The sequence below is a fragment of the Schistocerca cancellata genome, chromosome 5 (genome assembly GCF_023864275.1).
Source record: "Schistocerca cancellata isolate TAMUIC-IGC-003103 chromosome 5, iqSchCanc2.1, whole genome shotgun sequence".
NCBI lineage: Eukaryota > Metazoa > Arthropoda > Insecta > Orthoptera > Acrididae > Schistocerca > Schistocerca cancellata.
Window position 1 is genome coordinate 362,543,464 of NC_064630.1, and position 22,490 is coordinate 362,565,953.

The 22,490-nt window shown below is 42.7% G+C and overlaps 1 protein-coding gene across 1 annotated transcript in view; it reads right to left on the reverse strand.

Moving 5' to 3' along the window:
- Nucleotides 1–22,190, reverse strand: part of LOC126187524 (spondin-2-like) — a 612,132-nt gene extending 589,942 nt beyond the window's left edge. The window contains exon 1 of the mRNA XM_049928660.1: nt 21,878–22,190. Within this exon, the coding sequence (XP_049784617.1) occupies nt 21,878–22,127 (250 nt within the window). The 5' untranslated portion in view covers nt 22,128–22,190. The remainder of the gene's footprint in view (nt 1–21,877) is intronic.
- Nucleotides 22,191–22,490: the final 300 nt, after the last annotated feature.

The following is a 22,490-nucleotide window of genomic DNA, read 5'->3' on the forward strand; positions in this document are numbered from 1 at the left end:
TATACCTTGTGTACGCGATAAGGTATAATCTTATTTTAATACTTAAACACAGTAAAACAAATATTACAGTTACAAACAGTGTATATGCCGTGAGGCTGCATAACTCGTGGCGCGAGAACTATCTAGATGATACTCATCCAGTATCAAAAAATGGTTCAAATAAGGGTCTAAGTACTACGGGACTTAACATCTGAGGTCATCAGTCCCCTAGACTTAGAACTATCTAAAACTGACTAACGTAAGAACATCACACACAGCCATGCCCGAGGCAGGATTCGAACCTGCGACGGTAGCAGCAGCGTGGTTGCGGACTGATGCGCCTAGAACCACTCAGCCACAGAGGCCAGCATCCAGTATCTGAGAATGCGAGCACATAGCGAAAGCCAGCAAATTTTATGTATTGTTTCAAACTTTTACGAAACTTCTTCTCTCTAACACCGTCACAAAAAAATGATGAAAGGAAGAAAATTTATTGCCCACAACATTTTCGCTGTTCGTGTACTAAAATTCCATGTTGAAGTGTTTCAGTTAACAACATTCTTACTTCTAACTCTGTTCGAAACACAAGCATGAAGTTTTGAAATTATTTGTAAAGTTAACGATCGCCAGTAGCGACGTGTTTGCGTAGAGTCGTCGCAACCAACAATTGAGTAACAATGAGTGTAATAACAGCAGAAATAAGTGCGGGACATAGGACGGACGTATCCGTTAGGACAGTACTGCGATATTTGGCATTAATGGGCTACGGCAGTAGACGACGGACGCGTATGCCTTTGCAGACAGCCTCTCAAGGCCTCATGACCATATCGGACTCTAAGACTATTGGAAAACAGTGGCCTGGTCAGGTGAGCCCCGATTACAGTTAGTAAGGGCTGATGGTAGGGCTCTAATGTTCAGACGCCACGAAGCCATGGACCCAAGTTGACACTGTGCAAGCTGGTGATGGCTCCATAATGGTGTGGACTGTGTTTCCGTGGAGTAGAGTGGGCCATTGACTGGAAACGGTTACGTTCGGCTTCTTGGAGACCATTTGCAGCCATTCGTGAAGTTCATGATCACAAAGAACGATGGAATTTTATGGATGACAACGCGCCATATGGGGTTTCAAGAACGTTCTGGACAGTTCGAGCGAATGATTTGGTCACAAAAATCGCCCCAAATGGATCCCATCGAACATTCATGAGACAACAGAGAGGTCAGTTAGTGCACAAAATCCTGTACTGGCAACAATTTCGCAATTATGGACGGCCAAAGAGACAGCGTGGCTCATAAATCCTAAACAGGGTTTCCGGTGACTTACTGAATCCATTTCACGCCGAGAGGCTGCACTACGCTGGGCAAAAGGAGGTCCGTCACGGGAGTGGGAGGTACTCTACGGCTTTTGTCACCGCCGTGCATTTAACACACTAACTAATTTGTAAAATAATCAAACATCTGAAGCTGTTTGATACATGAGAGTTCGAGTCCTTCAAGAATTGAGATTGGAGAGATTGCTGGCGAAATACTAAAAAAATAACGCCATACAAGATACAAGAGTTAAATTTTATAAAGTTATGGGTCGATAAGTGTTTCTGTACGTGACTTACAAAGAGAGCTTCAGACAAAACTGAAAACGCAGAAATAAAATTTCTGAGAAGAACCTCAACTCACTGAAGAATGGATCACGTATTACACGAAACAATGCGAGGAGAGCTAGAAGCAGAGCCAATCGACTGTGGAATCATGAAGTACCGCAACGTGACATCCTAAATTCAAATGGCTCTGAGCACTATGGGATTCAACTTCTGAGGTCATCAGTCCCCTAGAACGTAGAACTACTGAAACCTAACTAACCTAAGGACATCACACACATCCATGCCCGAGGCAGGATTCGAACCTGCGACCGTAGCGGTCGCGCGATTCTAGACTGTAGCGCCCAGAACCGGTCGGCCACCCCAGCCGGCTTCCAAATTCACATTAACTTCTAAACTGTTAAAGGCAAGAGATTTATATGAACAGTTTGTTATGCAAAATCAAGAAGGAAAGTGAGTAAAAATTGCAGATGTGTGTCTTCTGAATCTCCCGCAGTGGCATGCATCAACAAATCTTCACGGGTCTTTCGTGATGAAGCGGTTGGAAAATCGATAATATTTTGTTAATACTTGGAGATGAGAAGAGTCAGGGCAGCACAAGTGATGGAAGAGCAGCAATTGAAACATGGCAGTTGGTATGCGCAAATCCGTTATTCGTCGAAGATTAATTATCAGTGGCTTCAGTTTCTTACAGAACACGAATTCACCACAGCCGTCGAACGGCTGTAATTTTTACGTCAGAGCAGAACAGAAATCTAACTGCATTAGTTTAGATTTGTTGTCCTTGTAGTCCTGTAAATCGTGTAAAAGATCAGCAGCAGGTTGGGCGTGCAGGTCTCATTCACAATCATCATGACATTTGGTCAGTACGACATGTAACTCGAATGCGACTTGAGATGGTATTTCAGTTTCTTTTGGATAAATTCTGGTTGGCTGTCCACATCCTCCATAGACAGACAATACTCAAAAGATGTTCAAATGTGTGTGAAATCTTTTGGGACTTAACTGCTAAGGTCCTCAGTCCCTAAGCTTACACACTACTTAACCTAAATTATCTTAAGGACAAACACACACACCCATGCCTGAGGGAGGACTCGAACCTCCGCCGGGACCAGCCGCACAGTCCATGACTGCAGCGCCTTAGACCGACAGGCAATACTCAAAGCCATCCGGACACAATACGATAACCCATCCATTCTTCCATTTCAGCTGAAATGTGCCACAGAAATGTATATCTTATCTGGAATGAGAGAAAGACCAACAGTTGAATAATTTCCACTTCAGCGTGTCGGAAGAGGTTGGAGAGAAAGAGAGAGAGAGAGAGAGAGGGGGGGGGGAGAAATGAAAAATAATAGACTAACGAAAGGAGTAAACAGATACACGGCACCAGAACCATAACTACATTCCTTACGGTTACGATGTAGAATGTGTTTCAATCGACGAATATTACGCTGTCTTGTCTTCTCTTTCACTTAAGTTACACAGCAGACTTCAGCGGATGATGGCAGTACAGCGGTGTTCTTTTGCCCTCAGTCTGTGTAGCAGAGGCAGGTCTCTGTGGCTGAGCGGTTCTAGGCGCTTCAGTCCGAAACCGCGCTGCTGTTACGGTCGCTGGTTGGAATCCTGCCTCAGGCATGGATGTGTGTGATGTCCTTAGGGTAGTTAGGTTTAAGTAGTTCTATGTCTAGGGGACTGATGACCTAAGATATTAAGTCCCATAGTGCTTAGAGCCATTTGAACCATTTTTGTGTAGCAGCGTCTGCAACGGTGCGCTGAGTGGGGGGGGGGGGAGGTATTCAAAGAACGTTAGTATTTATATGAGGAATTATTCCTTTATTCTATCAAAGGTAGTTTTTTGTGTTCTCGTGTGATGTGATTCATTACTCTCCTCTGGGAATGGCTGGTACAGCGTCGCATAACACTACCTTTCTAACACATTTTTTTTTTTTACAATTCTCTTAGGGTATGTCCGTGTGGGACAAAATAAGAAAATGATTTAAAATATTGTCAAAAGAAACAGATGGGAAAACTCAGTTTTTCTACATTTCAGTGGTTATTACAACGGTGTATGAAAATTCTTTCACGGTGATATCTCGTATCATAAAACATGAAAGTAATGTTTGTTACACGAGTACTATAACTTCAAGATCTATCCACACTTCCAAAATAAGATAAATGGTTATTGTGTGTTTAAGATTTCAGCTTGAGTCAAAAGCAATAAAATAATCGATAACAAGTTTTAAATGATCTATATTTTATCTGTCTCTTTAGAGGAACTTTGTGCTTATACAGCGTTTTATAATTTTATATTGCATTGTCCGACATGTAACTTATACTGCTTCATATTTACTACAGCTAGAAAATTCTTATCGTAACGAAAACAGGCAAACAGATAATTGAAGAGGCGATAAAATTTAAACTGCAAAGACTCCCTAGCTCATATATCTTTGAAGCTGAGTTGCTTTAAAACAATTAGTTTTATTTTGTATTGCAAACGAAAATCTCCCAGAGCTACATAGGCAGCTGCAACATATTACGCTGCATTAATTTTAGAACAGTAAACTTCTTTCAAATGAAGTGTGTATCAATACTGAAAATGTGCTTAGACCAATGCGTCTTTAATATGTCTACTAAATGGATTTAGTATCGGATTAGACACGAAGAAAATTGCCATTTGCAGGGAAACATCTCTTGTCATCACTCTCTTTTATTTGGAATGAAAGTGTTACACGGCGAAGAGAATATAAATATGAATGAACATTTTTCTTTCTTCAGAAATGATATGATTTATGGCTATACAGACACGTTTTTGTAAGAGTATAATTATGCAAGTAATGGAAAACTTCTGAGTTTAAAAATAAAACAATTCAGCTATACGTAGCAGCAGACATCTAACAAAGAAATAAAGACGGAGCAGGTGATTTGTTTCCTGTTATTTATAGTTAATAAGGATAGACGTAGCGAGGAAATTAGCCGGAGAGCTAACACAGCGGAAGCTCTGATAACTCAGTGACAAAAATATGGCAGACTTCTATCATTAGTGGAGACACCAAAATACGCTGGTTAAGTCTGCAGCGCTCTCCATATTTCTGTAGTCGTGAAAAAAATAGGCTCTGTTTACACCGATCTCAGCACACCAAGGAATCTGAAATGAGCCGGCCGCTGTGGCCGAGCGGCTCTAGGTGCTTCAGTCCAGAACCGCGCTGCTCCTGCGGTCGCAGGTGTCGAATCCCGCCTCGGGCATGGATGTGTGTGATGTCCTTAGGTTAGTTAGGTTTAAGTAGTTCTAGGGGACCGATGACCTCATTTGTTAAGTCCCATAGTGCTTAGAGCCATTTGAACTATTAGAATCTGAAATGCATTATGAAAGATACCGTGCTGATAACTTATCGAGCCTGCAATGAAAGTACAGTGGGAGGACAAATTTGCGAGCGAACATCCCAGCGATCTGGTTTCATTGGATTCCATGACAGCTATTAGGAAATAGCAGTGTAACCGAAGCAATGGAACAGTTTGGCTCCATGCCCGCTTGGGGTGGTTCAAATTGCTAACTGGAGGCTCTGACTATCTCGCTTTTGACATGCGGGATATGAGATAGTCTCCCACATGCCTTCATTGTAGACGGCAACGAGTGAGCGTCGTATGATTTGTTGCTGTGATGAGGACTGGAAACAAGGAGTGTGGAACTCACTAGAAACACGGTATTCTCGAGAAGTATCAAAGAATCTACCTATTTTGATGTCAACATATCTCAAAGTTTGAAGCTAAACTACGTGCAGTAAAGCACAGTCTAGAGATTTTCTTGTCTATCAGATTATTCAAATTCTAGAACTGGAACCGATTATTTGCGATCATTTTTATCTGACGGTCCTGTCAGGGATCCACGTTTATAACTACGCATTATTCTGTTAAAGTCACCAGTGCGCAACGAAGGGAACGCTATACCACTATTAGCGATATTCTATTCTACTCTCTTTACATACTGTCCTGGTGAAAAATGATTGTCTGTATGGGTCTGTAAGCAACATAATCTCGTTCGTCTTACTGATTGCTTCGCGAGATATACACTATCTGATCAAAAGTGTCCGGACAGTGACACAGAATGTCAGTGCTATTGGGAACACGTGTTGTTTCATGTTGCTTCTCGATATTAGTCATATTTTTTTAAACGACGTGACGTCCGCCACTAATATTATAATGGGTTAATGTCGGGTTCTTCCTCTTTTTTTATAGACATTACTTTTCATTTAATCAATGTTCAAGGGAACTTTATATCGCATGGAAAACTAAAACGTAGGCTCAGCGTAAGAATCATTTACGCGCAAGAAATTTCTTTACGTGTAATACATTTACAAACGCTCACCCACGCTTCTGAGAGGGCTTTGCGTGTTCGGTCTGGAATCTCGTTGATTGGAGTAGAACTGTCTTCAGTGATGAGAACCACTTCGAAATCAACCCCGAAGACCAGCGGAGTCGTGTATGGAGACATCCCGAGAAGACGAAGTAAATATTCCACAATTCGAATTGAGAACAGCTGCCAACATGAGTAACATAGAAGTATCCTCGGAGTAGTGAAGCAACTTAAATCACTTAATAGACGCAAGTCTTCTGGTCCAGACTGTATACCAATTAGGTTCCTTTCGGGGTATGCTGATGCATTAGCTCCATACTTAACAATCGTATACAAGTGTTCGCTCGACGAAAGATTCGTACCCAAAGACTGGAAAGTTGCACAGGTCACACCAACATTCAAGAAAGGTAATAGGGGTAATCCACTAAATTACAGGCCCATATCGTTAACGTCGATATGTTGCAGAATTTTGGAACATATATTACGTTCGAACATTATGAATTAACTCGAAGAAAACGGTCTAGTGACACACAGTCAACATGTGTTTAGAAAACATCGTTCCTGTGAAACACAACTAGCTCTTTATTCACATGATGTGCTGAGTGCTATTGACAAGGGATTTCAGATCGATTCCGTATTTCTGGATTTCCGGAAGGCTTTTGACACTACCACACAAGCGGCTTGTAAAGAAATTGCGTGCTTGTGGAATATCGTCTCAGTTATGTGACTGGATTTGTGATTTTCTGTTAGAGAGCTCACAGTTCATAGTAATTGACGGAAAGTCATCGAGTAAAATAGAAATGATTTCTGGCGTTCCCAAGGTAGTGTTATAGGTCCTTTGCTGTTCCTTATCTATATAAACGATTTGGGAGACAATCTGAGCAGCCGTCTTAGGTTGTATGCAGATGACGCTGTGGTTTATCGGCTCATAAAGTCATCAGAAGATCAAAACAAATTGGAAAACGATTTAGAAAAGATATCTGAATGTTGCTAATAGTGGCTGTTGACTCTAAATAACGAAAACTGTGAGGTCATCCACATGAGTGCTAAAAGAAAGTAAAAACGCTCACCGTGTGCGGATGGGCATTTATCTTGCTGAAATTGTTGGCTCAGGACGGATATCTATGAAGGGCAACAAAACGGGGAGCAGAATATCGTCGACGTTGAGCTGTGCAGTAAGGGTGCCGCGCATAACTACCAAAGCGGTTCTGCTTTGAAATAAGACGGCTCCCCACACCATCACAGCTGGTTGTCGGGCCGCACGGTGGGCGACGGTCAGCACTGTATCTCACCGATCTACATCTACATGGATACTCTGCAAATGACATTTAAGTGCCTTGCAGAGGGTTCATCGAACCACCTTCACAATTCTCTATTATTCCGATCTCGTATAGCGCGTGGAAAGAACGAACAGCTATATCTTTCCGTACGAGCTCTGATTTACCTTATTTTATCGTGGTGATAGTTCCTCCCTATATGTCAACAAAATACTTTCGCATTCTGAGGAGAAAGTTGGTGATTGGAATTTTGTAAGAAAATTCCGTCGCAACGAAAAACGCCTTTCTTTTAATGATGTCCAGCACAAATCCTGTATCATTTCTCTGGCACTCTCTCCCATATTTCGCGATAATACAAAACGTGCTGCCTTTGTTTGAACTTTTTCGATGTACTCCGTCAGTCGTATCTGATAAGGATCCCACACCGCGCAGCAGTATTCTAAAAGAGGACGGACAAGCGTAGTGTAGGCAGTCTCCATAGTAGGTGTGTTACGTTTTCTTAGTGTCCTGCCAATAAAACGCAGTCTTTGGTTAGCCTTCCCCACAATATTTTCTATGCGTTCCTTCCAAATGGTTCAAATGGCTCTGAGCACTATGGGACTTAACATCTTAGGTCATCAGTCCCCTAGAACTTCGAACTACTTAAACCTAACTAACCTAAGGACATCACACACATCCATGCCCAAAGCAGGATTCGAACCTGCGACCGTAGCAGTCCCGCGGTTCCGGACTGCAGCGCCTAGAATCGCAAGACCACCGCGGCCGGCTGCGTTCCTTCCAATTTAAGTTGTCCGTAATTGTAATACCTAAGTATTTAGCTGAATTTACTGCTTTTAGATTAGACTGATTTATCGTGTAACTGAAGTTTCACGAGTTTCTTTTAGCACTCACACTTTTCGTTACTTAGGGTCAACAGCCATTTTTCGCAACATTCAGATATCTTCTCTAAATCGTTTTCCAATTTGTTTTGATCTTCTGATCTTGAAGAGTTTTCACATAAAGAGTTGGGAAGCATAAATTTTCAGCACGCCCTCGTAGTACACTAAGGTGAAAAGAGTCATGGGGACCTGTTGTAGCCCGCGGAGTGGCGCAACCCGACGTGTCATGGACCAAACAAGTCGTTGGAAGTGCCCTGCAGAAATACTCAGCGATGCTGCCTCTATAGCCGTCCATAATTGCGAAAATGTTGCCCGTGCAGAAAGTTGTGCACCAACTGATCTCTTGATTATGTCCGATAAAAGTTCAGTGATATTCATGCTAGGTGAACTGGAGGACCAAATCATTCGCTCGAATTGTCCAGAATGTTCTTGAAACCATTAGCGAAAAGATGTAGCCAGTGACATGAATCGTTTTTTTGGGAACATGAAGGCCATGAAAGGATGCAAATTGTCTCCAAGTAGCCGAACATACTCATTTCTAGTCAATAATTTCAGTTGGATGAGAGGACCCATTAATTCCATGTAAACACAGACCGTATCGTTGTGGAGCCACCACCAACTGGCGCAGTGACTTGTTGACGACTTGGGTGCATGGCTTCGTGGGGTCTGCGCCACACTTGAACCTTACCATCAGCTCTTACCAACTGAAACCGGGACTCATCGGACCAGGCCATGTGTTTCCAATCGTTTAGGGTCCAACCGATATGATCGCAAGCCCAGGAGAGCCGCTGTTGGCCATTTAGCACTATGAGTAAAGGCACTCGGGTCGATCGTCTTTTACCATAGCTCATTAACTCAAAAATTTTGCCGTACTTTCCTAATGGATACGTTCATCGTATGCCCCACATTGATTTCTGTGGTTATTTCATACAGTGTTGGTTGTCTGTCAGCACTGACAGCTGTACGCAAACGCCGCAGTTGTCAGCCGTTAAGTGAAGGCCGTCAGGTCAGGCAGTGCGCTGTCCGTGATAAGAGGTGTCGCCTGAAATTTGGTATTCGTGGCATACTTTTGATACTGTGTGTCTCCAAATATTGAATTCCCTAACGATTTCCAAACATTCAAATGGCTCTAAGCACTATGGGACTTAACATCTGAGGTCATCAGACCTAACTAACCTAAGGACATCACACACTTCCATTCCCGAGGCAGCTCTAACGATTTCCAAAATGGAATGTTCCATGCGTCTAGCTGCAACTACCATTTCGCGTTCAAAATCTGGTAATTCCCGTCATGCGACCATAATCGCCCAGAAACCTTTTTACACGAATCACCTTAGTACAAATGACAGCGCTGCCAATTGACTGCTCTTTTATACCTTGCGTAGGCGATTCTACTTCGATCTGTATATGTGCATATCGCTATTGTACGACTTTTGTTGTAAGTTGTGGTGTCACCGCCAGACACCACACTTGCTAGGTGGTAGCCTTTAAATCGGCCGCGGTCCGTTAGTACACGTCGGACCCGCGTGTCGCCACTATCAGTGATTGCAGACCGAGCGCCGCCACACGGCAGGTCTAAAGAGACTTCCTAGCACTCGCCCCAGTTGTACAGCCGACTTTGCTACCGATGGTTCACTGACAAATTACGCTCTCATTTGCCGAGACGATTGTTAGCATAGCCTTCAGCTACGTCATTTGCTACGACCTAGCAAGGTGCCATTAGCAGTTGCTGTTGATGCTGTAAAACATGTACCGTCAAGAGCGATGTTGACCAATTATGGATTAAAGTTAAGTATTCCAGAAGATACGTACGTTTTTTGCTAGTCTCAATTCCTTGTCCTGTTCCAGATCTAACGCCAGCCTGCGTGAGTTTAAACGCATGCCTTTCAGCTTCTTCATAGTGGATTGGCTGTCTTGCCAATCCACAACATAAGTATTCTGTTTAGGTTTTTATGTTGGTACCGTCACGTAGCGCTCTGTATGAAAATCACTTCCTGTGCTGTGTGCAGTCTGTGGCTGGTTTGCATTGTTGGAATATTTGCTGTTGTAGTGTTGGGCAGTTGGATGTGAATAGCGCGTAGCGTTGCGCAGTTGGACGTGAGCTGCCAGCAGTGGTGGATGTGGGGAGAGAGATAGCAGAATTTTGAGAGCGGACGATCTGGACCTGTGTCCATCAGAAAGAGTAAATTTGTAATACTGGATATCATGAACTGCTATATTAATATGATGAGTTGTGAATATTATTAAGGTAAATACATTGTTTGTTCTTTATCAAAATCTTTCATTTGCTAGCTATGCCTATCAGTAGTTAGTGCCTTCAGTTGTTAGAATCTTTTATTTAGCTGGCAGTATTGGTGCTCGCTGTATTGCAGTAGTTTGAGTAACGAAGATTTTTGTGAGGTAAGTGATTCATGGAATGTATAGGTTATTGTTAGTCAGGGCCATTCTTTTGTAGGGATTATTGAAAGTCAGACTGCGTTGCGCTAAAAATATTGTGTGTCAGTTTAGTGTTGATCAGAATAAGTCAAGAGCGAAATGTCTGAGTACGTTCAGTTTTGCTCAGCTGTTTGAAAATCAAATAACGTAAGGGGTTTATCAGCAACGCCACAGATAAATTTTTCTAAGGGATGTTTCATTGTCACCTCGGTGTGTGCTAAGAACGAGAATCAAAAAAATAAAACAATGTAGACGGCAGACAACGTAATTATAATAATGTCGAATAACGACAGATGCTTTCAACTGACTGTCCAGTGTATTACAATACGAATAACAGTACAGCAGAAGAGTAAAATAATTCGTTCTTGGTGTAAGAATTTAATTTTTTGTACTTCTGGCGACTTCCTCCGCTTACTGAGTCTTAGAAGCTCGTTTTACGTGAAACTGCAGCTGGGAATAGGTGGCGTGGAGTTGAGAAAACACTGCCTGCTCTGCTCTGCTCTGCACAGTATCGCCAGAGATCGTGGGCCCCGAAGCCAGCGGCTTGAAGGCGATTAGTGGCACAGCAGCCTCCCTCGTGCGCCCCCTCGCTGAAGCTTTAGCGAATCACGCTAATGGGTATCGCCCCTATCCGTTAAGGCGGGGAGATAAGCTGCTCTTCGGTCTTAGTGGACTCCAGGAAGTACACACACTAATCGAAGGTACTTTGACTCGCTTCCCTCCACTTGATATTTTACCGACAGAAGGACTTGTCACAACTTCTACCGTACTCGCGCGCTGTAAACACTGCATCATACGGAGCTACGGGATTTAGAAATTTATCCGTCGTGGAGCTTCCCTTCGCGTATTCGCTGCAATTGTAATGCTTTTTATTTTTTATTTATTTACTTACTCATTAATTAACTGGTTCTAACAAACGTTTGTTGAAATATTTACTCGATATGTTTCAGTAATGAAACTGTAGCGCTGGAAGTGCTAATTTTTTTGATCGACTGCCTGATATTCAAATCAGGAATCTATAGCTCTGTGCATGAGTTTGTTGTTGGTGGCACTTGTTGTAAACTACAGAACTTCGTCTGTATTTATTTATTTTCACTGGTTAGCGAAATAAATTAAGCTTAATAATTACTAAGACGCATATCTGAGAATACATGGAGCAGTTATGGGTAGAAAAGCCAAAACTGAGAAACTCAGTTACATAAACTGTGCCATTAGAAGAACTATAAAAAAAATCCGTTAAATTTTATAATGTTATGTCGTTACCAGCATCGATGTATGGGAGCGACCCTTGTGTAATGGAAAAAAGGAAAAAAGGAAGGAAACAAAAGATTACAGGCCAGTCAAATGAAATTCATTATAAACATAGCAGGCTACACAAAGCTTGCAAAAGAAACGTCCGCGTGCTTGGCTGAGCGGCGCTCCCGTTGCGACGACAGCCAGAGTCCATCACGCCGGACGAACACCTACGCCCAGATACTGTCTACTTTCCCACCACCAGAATGGCTCTGAGCAATATGGGACTTCACTTCTGAGGTCATCAGTCCCCTAGAGCTTAGAACTACTTAAACTTAACCAACCTAAGGACATCACACACATCCATGCACGGGGCAACATTAGAACCTGCGACCGTAGCGGTCACGCAGTTCCAGACTGAAACGCCTAGAGGCGCTCGCCCACTCCGGCCGGCACCACCAGAATGAACACCGTCAGTTGGTTGAAGGCCATGGCGCTGTATTACATTTTGCAAGCCACGCCCGACTGCGCTCTCGCCCTGTGGTTCCACCTGACGACGACTCATGAGGCGTCCCGCCATCATGCATTGTACCGGACACGACTATCGAATTGTTTAGGCGCATTATTCGAGGATCCTCCTGCCCGTTTGGGCGTTCCGAGTGCATATTCTAGCTAATGTTCAAAAAACTGATAAAGGCTGTGCCGGTTTCGTCTGCCTAGTCATCATCAACAACCCATAAATATTGTCCGGCTGATGGCTGCATCGAAACCAACTGGGAGTCAACATTTCGCTGAGGCTCCTACTAGAGGCCTAAGGAGGAGAACCGGGTGGATGAGAAATGTCAGCGGAAATGAAAAAGTAAGTCTCGGAATGAGGACTCCACCTTCTACGTTTCCATGACAGCTTCGTATGTTTGCGTTTACGTGAAAGTAAATTAGAGTGAATATGATACTACTTCAGACGCTGTTATTACAGTAAACTGATAATAACTTTTCGCTGAAGCGTTAAATTGGTAGCTCATGAAGCAGTCTACTATTAAAGAAGCATACTCAAGCGTTCCTTCATCAATCGTGGACAGAACCATTTTGTATTAAAGTGTGTCACGCCATAGCTACAACGCCACATCTCAGTATCATGAAGTAATTCAATATTAATGCAAACTATTATTGATACACTGCTTTAATCATTTTTTTTAAGAACGATGCGTGTTCCGATGGTCATGCTACGCCAGATAGCCAACACGTGTACGTCATGAACAAATTTAACGATGTAGGAGTGGTGTAATACACGAGATGATGAAGGCATAACCATCGAAACACGTAGCGATATTAAAAATTAAATTAAAAGTGACTGAAGTAGTGAACCAATCATTTTTGTATCTAATCATTCCAAGCCCCTAACAAGCACCCTAGCACGCATGATATATTTGTCTTTGTTTTTGTCCATATACTATACAAACTTTCGAAATATATTCATCAAATATAAATGCGAGGAAACAAGCGACTATCTTTCACGGAAACAATAACAAAATTAGTAAAACAACACGAGTGCTACGTAGAATGGAGTACTAACTCTGACCATTAAATGTAGAGGAGGATAGACTTCGCGACAACGGTTAACTATGAAATATCACGTGTTCTGGAAACAGAATGCAGTGTAATAATGAGAATTACAAAACTTTTCTGTTATTAGTACTGCTGTTATAACTGTACACATGAATGACATGTAAGTTTAATCACAACAGCAATAACGGCAAAAATATAACTGGAATTTCTTATGCTCAGATTTCGTTCTACACGGCATAAAAGCGAGTTGTCTCTGTTATTCTTAGCACAGAATGATTCCTCAGATCTTTGCGCATCTTATCACTGATACTCTCGCATGTGTGACTCGTTATGTTTTATTATTGTTGCTACTACTTTACTGTCATAGACTTTTTTTACTTACATATAACACCAAGTCACATTCATATAGTAAATGTATCTTATAAACAACATACTATATTGCATTCTTGCATCTCCTAAGCTGCTCATAGCGTTCACTTAACAGTTTCGAAAGAAAGTTTTTCGTTTTCTTTCTTTAAGCGGTAAAATGTTTTTCCTAGTGACCTGTGTAATACTGAATACGCAGTCTCTAACTGCTTGTAGCGTTTTTTGGATTCGTCAGTTTTAAGTGCTGAAAAACGCTACCGCGAGCATAATTATGCATCTGCAATTAGGTCTTGCCTTTACTAGGCAGCAAATCCACAAAACTAGAGCTTATTTTAATTATGTTTTGTTAAACTCAACAACATCCGAACCGAGGAATGACGATTATAAACCCTTAGAAGCTTAACAATGACATCTCAGACAAAAGCTACGTGAATTTTAAAACTAATTCAAGAGGGAACCATACCAGAAAGCACAAGCGTGGAAGGAGAGAAGGAAAGGTGGAAGAAAGTTCCCAGCAGACCTAATTCCAAAACTGTAATAAACCACATAGAGCGCCGGCTGATCTGTGTATAAGACATTTTGTTGAAAAGAGAAAGAAGGTGACTGTGAACATCGTAGTCGGAACTCTACTGGTGGGACTGACCTGCCTGAAGTCGAATAAATCGTTTCTACAGGTATATGATTCACAAACATGTGAAGTTTTCTGCAGATTACTTGACTACAAACCAGATCACACATGTAACGAAGGTCGGGCAGCAGACAACAGTTGCTAATGAAAAATGCACCAGAGAAGAGAATGATTTCTTTAGATCGAATCGAGTTCCATAAATCAATAATTCCTTTCAAACACATGATTCTCAATTGCATTGATCCGTACTGTGTGTGGTATGCTAATGCTCGTACCTATGATAGCCATTTTCTAAGTGTATAAAATAATACTTCGAATCATCTTACTTCTGTGAAACTAATTTCTGATCTTTCGAAATAATGTAAGTATTATATGACTACGATTTTAACTGTCCGCTGGTTCGCTCGCGTAGACTATATGGCCTGCAAATATTTTTTTGTTATTTAATCGAATTTTTATGTTGTTCACAAATTGCAACAACTTCTACGCGTTTTACGTTAATTAGGGCCATACAAGCATGGTATTTTCCGAATGTACTTCTGACCAAAAAGCGATACTGGTAGCTGGAGTCCAAAGTTTTTATTAATCATGCCCTTTGCTTTCTTTAGGAGATACTTCCACAACAACTTTCATCTCCTAAGAAAAATATCTTTATATCTAACCAAGTATTGAAACGTCAGTTTCATCTTTAAAATTTTTTTATGTAAAGAAATATTTCCTTAAAATTTTTCATCCCCTATAACGCTCCCTTAGGGGCTGAATTTTCAGAAACACTAAAACACTTTTTTTTTTATTGCTAACCGAGAGGGTCAAATACCAATTGTCGTAGATCTAGCCTTCAAAATTCTTTAGTAATTCTTTAGTGATTATTTATTTCCAAGAAACTTTCATCTACTATTTTACCATCTTAGTGGCCCAATTTCCGAAAATATTGAAACACAATTTTTTTTAATTTTATGACTGAGAAACCAAATACCAATTTTCGTAGTTCTAACTTCAAAATTCCCTTAAAGCAATACATTTTCAAGAAGTCTTTCATCCCCTATATTACCTCCTTAGAAATGAAATTTCGGACAATCCCTTCTTAAACTATGCCAACAGTATAAGAGCCACGATTTCTCCAAATTTCAAGTTTCTATCCTTAGCGGTTTGGGCTGGGCGATGATGGGCTAGTCAGTCAGTCAGGGCATTGCCTTTGATATACAGAGATTAGATCACCAAGATAAATACATATCATAGTTGTTGTTCCACGAAAATGTTAGTATTTTACCTACACTGGAATTCGCACCGGGAAAGACTGATGGAGGAAGTAGAGAAAATCGAAGAAGAGCAGCACGTTTCGTCAGTAGTTCATTTAGTAAGCACAAAACCGCCACGGAGAAGGTGACGTTACAAAAGATGTGGCAGACGTTACAAAAGAGGCTTCGAGCATCACGGTGTGGCTTACTGCTAAAATTCCGTGAACGTACTTTCCTAGAAGGGTCAACCAACACATTGCTTCCTCCTAAGTTTATCTCGCGAAAAGACCACGAATGCAAAATCAGTGAGATTGGAATTTATAGCCGGCCAGTGTGGCCGCGCGGTTCTAGGCGCTTCAGTCCGGAACCGCGCTGCTATGGTCGCAGGTTCGAATCCTGCCTCGGGCATGGATGTTTGTGATATCCTTAGGATATTTAGGATTTAGGATTAAGTAGTTCTAAGTCTAGGGGACTGATGACCTCAGATGTCAAGTCCCGCAGCGCCTAGAGCCATTTGAACCATTTTTTCGAATTTATAGGAGGTCTTCCAACAATCGTTATTCCCGCTCCACATTCCCGGCTTGAACAGCGAAGGGTGGACACGAAATCGTACACGAAGAATTCTTCGCCAGACACCATTATATGACTAGCGGAACGTAGATGTATACTTAGGGAAGGAGTTAATTAGAATCTGATAAAATGAAAACTACTGAGTAAGAGTTGGATATTCTACGAGAAACATTGACAGATTATTGAAAACTTTATTTGTCATGTTGAATGGCACAGTTCATAAATTTTGACACTTATTACCTTTTATAGCACTCATTTGTTGATCAACGTCCTGCGTTATTTGAAAGATTGTGAGGTGACGCGCAAATCACCGAAGCGGCGTCAAATAGGACGACTTGCACCAGGCGACCGAACAATCGTAGACGCATTTCCCGGACACTGCCATCCGAGTATCCTTCTTTTTTTAGAAATTGCTCAGTTCGAAAAAAGAAAAAGAGAAAAGGAAAAAAGAAAAAAAAATAGCGACGCACCATGAAGGAGTATACGAATAGGACGGAAATCAGTAGATGTGATGTACATGTACAGACAAACAATTAATTAAATTTTCATTAAAATTGTGTGATTTGTTCGAGAGAAAGAACTTCACAAATTGAGCAAGTCAGTAACGCGTTTGTCCGCCTTTGGCGCTTATGGCAGCAATTATTCGGCTTCAGATTAACAGAGTTGCTGGACGTTCCCTGGGGGGTCGAAGTAGAGAGGATATAAAATGTAGACTGGCAATGGCAAGGAAAGCGTTTCTGAAGAAGAGAAATTTGTTAACATCGAGTACAGATTAAAGTGTCAGGAGTTCGTTTCTGAAAGTATTAGTATGGAGTGTAGCCATGTATGGAAGTGAAACATGGACGACAAATGGTTTGGACAAGAAGAGAATAGAAGCTTTCGAAATGTGGTGCTATAGAAGAATGCTGAAGATTAGATTGATAGATCACATAACTAATGAGGAGGTATTGCATAGAATTGGGGAGAAGAGGAGTTTGTGGCACAACTTGACTAGAAGAAGGGATCGGTTGGTAGGACATGTTCTGAGGCATCAAGGGATCACCAATTTAGTATTGGAGGGCAGCGCGGAGGGTAAAAATCGTAGAGGGGGACCAAGAGATGAATACACTAAGCAGAGTCAGAAGGATGTAGGCTGCAGTATGTAATGGGAGATGAAGCAGCTTGCACAGGATAGAGAAGCATGGAGAGCTGCATCAAACCAGTCTCAGGACTCAAGACCACAACAACGACAACAACAACATAGCGAAACTCTCTTGAGAAAGTTTAACAGAACAGCTATTTGCGACAGACTGCAGAATTATTGTATCGGCTCGAGCATACGTACATCTCGCGTAAGGGTAGCGAAGAAAAGTTTAGAGGTGTCAGGGTTCGTACGGAAGGATTTAGCCAGTGTATCTAGGGAGGCAGTGACTGACAGTGGCGCAAAGCGTCCTGCGGTGGACCCTGTATCGTGTCTTGCAGAGTACCTACACTGATGAGCCAAAACATTATGGCCACCTGCTTAACAGCTTGTCTGTGTGTCTTTGGAACGAAGAACATCACTGCTTATGCGGATGTGGAGAACGACAGTTTGTTGGTTGGTTTGTGGAGGTACGTGGCACTATATGTCTACACACAGGTCATGTAATTCGCACAAATAACGGGCCGCTGATTTGCATACTCGGAGATGGTACCTGATCGCGACCCAGACGGCTTCCACAGGGTTTACAGCAGGCAAATTTGGTCGTCAGGACATCAACGTGTGTTCAGTATAATGATCCTCAGACCACTGTGGCACGGTTCTGACTCGGAGACACGGAAACTTTTGTTGCTGAAACGTGACATAGCCGTTGGAGAAGATATTGGGTATGAAGGGATGAAGTTGGTTCGCAACTGTCGGCGTGTCTTTGATTACCATCACAGGTCCCAAAGTGCAGGAGAATGCCTCCATAGGATAATACTGTTCCTACCAGCCTGCGTCCGTGACGCGCTGCACGTTTCGAGGCGCCGTTCATATCTATGACGGCGTTTGTGGAGACGACCTTCAACTTAATTTAGCAAAAATGTGATTCAACCGAAGGGTCCACACGTTTTCATTGATCGACAGTGGAATCCCGATGGTCCCGTGCCCACTGCAATCGTAACTCTCGATGTCATTAGGTCAGAGTGTCAACAAGTATGGGTGGTCTGCTGTGGAGTTCCATGTTCAACAACGTACGACGGACGATGTGCTCCGAAACACTTGTGCATGCACCACCATTGTGTTCTTTCGCCAGAGATGCCACAGATCACAATCTGTCAGTCCTACTTTACAGAGCAGACAAGCCTCTGAACCCAACCATTAGCGCCTCGTAGATATTTGACTGTAGTTCCACCTCTTTCCGTAGATGCTCACGACAGTAGCACGTGAACATTCGACCAGCTTCTCCGTTTTTGAGATACTCGTTCTTAGGCTCTGCACAATAATCATCTCAACGAATTTTGCCATTTGCAGCCCATATCTTCGCTAGTGCGATTCCCCGTCTGTATCTGCGCCGCTTACTTGCATTTGTTACCGCGTTACTTGCGCGCAACGCTACCAGGCGGCGTCCAGCGTCGCAGTGGGTAGTGGTCATAATGTTTTGGCTTATCAGTGTATGTAGATTTAGATTAAAAGTTACATCCAGAAGGATGAATACGTTTACTGGTGAGTTGCGGGTGCTAATCTTCAGCGATGTTGTGGCCGTCACTGCGGGAACACATCATCATGGTGTTGTGCCGCTTTTCCGCTGCATTGACTGTACCCATACATGACGTGCATACAACTCAATTCCTCATGACTAAACCTATCCATACTGCTATGTGTCACTGTTGATTGGGAAACATAGAAGAGCGGTATTGAAAGTAAGTTTGACTGCGCAGAGTCAAGTGAGCATTATTGATGTCAACAGCGACTATTGTGAATGAAAGAAACACATTTGTTTCTGAAAAAGACACGCAGCACATGCCGTCGACATTTGTACTGTTGTGCAGGTATTTTCAGAGCAATAAAGATACCGGAACAATCGGGGGAAAGAAGCCAAACGAAATGTAATTATTCAGTAACAGCCCTTTATACTAAAATATTCAGAAAATATCTCGCATCAGTCTCCGAAACTTCGTCAATAGTCTTCGGGTTCACCCTGTTCACATGTTTACAAGTTGTGACATACTCACGAAAAAATTTTCCACCGATCCGGAAAAATATTTGCGTTATTACAATTCCAGTCTTGGATCACAATGTAGTTAACTTTGGTCGGTATCGACTATCTTCAGATCTAGCAAATATAATTTCATAGAGCTAGCCAAAATACTCCCTACTGTACGAATGTAAGGCAGAAATTAATTGTACAGCATATTCTTATTTGAGTCAAAATGTGTTGCCTTACACATATCACACCATTACACATTATGGTGCGGTTCGGCTTCATCAAGCAAATAAAATTATCGTACGGAAAGAGCACCACTGAAGCGTACACACTGCACATGAAAACGGACTTAGTTATACTGCTGTGCAGAGACGAGAAACGTGCCTCCGTCGAAGCAGAGATTATGTAAACTTCTAATATACGAGGGTTGGAACTTTAATAGTGGCAACTATTTATTTACAGCTCGTACAAAACAGATCCGTATTTCAAAGTTTTACTGCCCTTCAAAGTAGTCACCAGCATTGTGTATAACCCGTTGCCAGCGATGTGGAAGTGGTAGGATACCCTTAGCAGTGCCAGTTCTGTTGACAGTTCGAGCGTTCGAGCGGCGCTTTCTATTGCCCGACGAATTTTTAGCAGTTCTGAAGCGAATGCCGTTAAGTTGAACTGACGATGGCTTAAGTCAGGGGAGTGCAGTAGGTGTTATAGCACTTAGTAGCCCCATCAGTCAAACAAATCAGTAACAGCTTGCACTGTACGTGCTTGAGCATTGTCCTGCAAAATGATGGTCAGGTCCTGCAGAAAGCGTCATGACTTCTGTCTCTATGCTGTTCATTTTTGGAACACAAACTACGACACGCACCTTTTCTGTACGAGCTGTAAATAAATAGTTGCCACTATTAAAGTTCCAACCCTCGTAGTTGTTTGTTTTAATATAGCCTCCTTTACTACTACATTTATTATATGACATGTACCTACAATGATTTTCGTTTTATCTTCTGAATGTCCTTTTATAACATTTGAAATGAGTTTCTATATATGTGAGTGTAAGGAATGTACTTCTTTGAAATCATGTATATTGACGTGGGGCGGCAACATCTAGCGGACTTGGATAGTGCCATGTTTCTTGCCGCTGCACGGTAGTATGACTGAGTCTCTCTTCATTTGTAGTATGTACGCTTGAATGGTGCTCTTTACATACTATAATTTTATTTCTTTGACGAAGACGAAATGTCTAATAATTTTGACTTCACCATCACAGGTAATGGTGTAATACATGTAATGCAACATGTATTGACTCATGCATGGATATGTTGTACATTTGTTTTATACTCATTTTCTGCCTTACATTCTGATAGGAGTGTACTGCAAATTAAGATACCTCTATGTACTTCTATTTTCTAGGTCTGAAGATGGTCATTGTCTTCCGAAATTAATAGCCTGATTAGAAATAAACATCGTGATCCAAGTCAGGAATTGTAATAAAGCACCTAAACAGAGTGTTCGCAAATTTGCATTACGTACTTCTAGGACTTGTGGAGAGGAGTGAGTACGTAGCATTTTGAACAGGAATCCATGACAGAAAATGTACCGCGTCCGTTCTACGAGGTTTCAATTCAGATGTGCCATACCTCCTTCCATTCAATCTAACTGATCTTGCATACTTGATCTTCCTACAAAACGCACTGGACTCATTCTTGGAAACTGTGCCACTGAAAGTCTGTAAGCAAATGTGGTTTCAGCATGACGGTGCTGCACCTCACTTCTCACGTGCCGTTCGGAGACATCTCAACAGGCTATATGGTGGCCAAGCCGAGGTGGGCCAACCGCGTGGCCACCGCGATCGGCAGATTTAACTCATATGGGCTATTTCTTTTGGGATCGCATGCAATGTTTAACTTATGAAGCTTCTGCAGGGACAGAAGAAGATCTGATGGCTCGAATTCTGGCCACTGCGCTTGAAATTGAAGAGACACCATGCTGGATGGAGAGTGTGTATCAGAATATGCTTCGTATGTACAGTGTCTGACGTTAGTGGTCAACACATCGAGCCGTTGTTGTAATTCATCAATACTGTTCTGTACATAAATTATGCTGTGTTCTTTTTTGTTTTGGAATAATGAGAACACGTAATGTTTCAATGTTAATATAAACAAATACGCCGAAGTGATAAATGGATGTTTTTTTATGTGTCCTCCAGAAATGTTACCTAATAACTGTGCTGCGTTACGCCTAATTCAGTTCCTCAAGCAGAAGTGGACGAGCTAAACATCTGAGTTGAAACCGTCGTAGAACGGATACTGTACGTTTCCGAACATGGGTTCCTATTCAAAATATTATGTACTCACTTCTCTTTAGTAGTTCTGTAAGTCAGTAACGGGAATTTCCGAACACCATGTATACATTTAGGCATTCCTCTGGAATGGAGTAGGGAGGTGACAATGTGCTGGTGGTGCACTACGTAACCTCTGCAACACACCTCACGATGGCATTTGAGGTGCAACCGTAGATTTTTGTAGGTAATACACGGCGAGAATGTAGCTGCGGTCGGAAAGCTGCTAAGGAGCATAGATGCAAGAAAACAGGAAAAAAACAGGGCAGTTGGTGGTGGACTCACCGATGAGTGCAGAGAACTGTGCGGGCGGCCTCCAGTCCGGGAAGTGCTTGGGGAAGCGCGCCCTGTCCCAGAAGGTGTGCAGCACGAGCCGGTAGACCAGCAGGTGCTGGCTGGCCGGCGTGCCGCCCCCGCCGCCCCCACCTGCGGGCACCGCCCCCGGCAGCGAGGCGGCCAGGCCCAGCAGCAGCAGTAGCATCAGAGACGTGAGCGACCGGGCGCCGCACGCGCGAGCCGCAGCGGTAGTGGACATGCCTGACTCCCTCTCGGCTCCCGCCTACGCACCACACCGCCAGCCTCGCAGACTACCGGGACGCGGCCGCCGCCGCTTCAATTATAGACGACGGCCGCCGGTGCTCGGCTGTTTCCGCCAAGGCTCGGGCGCGTGCGCCGACTCGGCCGCTGCTCCTCCCGCGCGCCGTAATTGCTCCAGACGAGCGCGCGCGCCTTGCAGTACTGTACTGTGCGCAACCAATGTGGCGTGCACCCCTCTCGTGCGCTCACGTGACCTAGAAACATAACGTACGGCGGCAGTGATCGAGTTACTGCGCCAGATGCGAAGTGAAATCGTCGATGCTGAAATACGCTTTCCTTCGTATGAGAATACTAATTATCC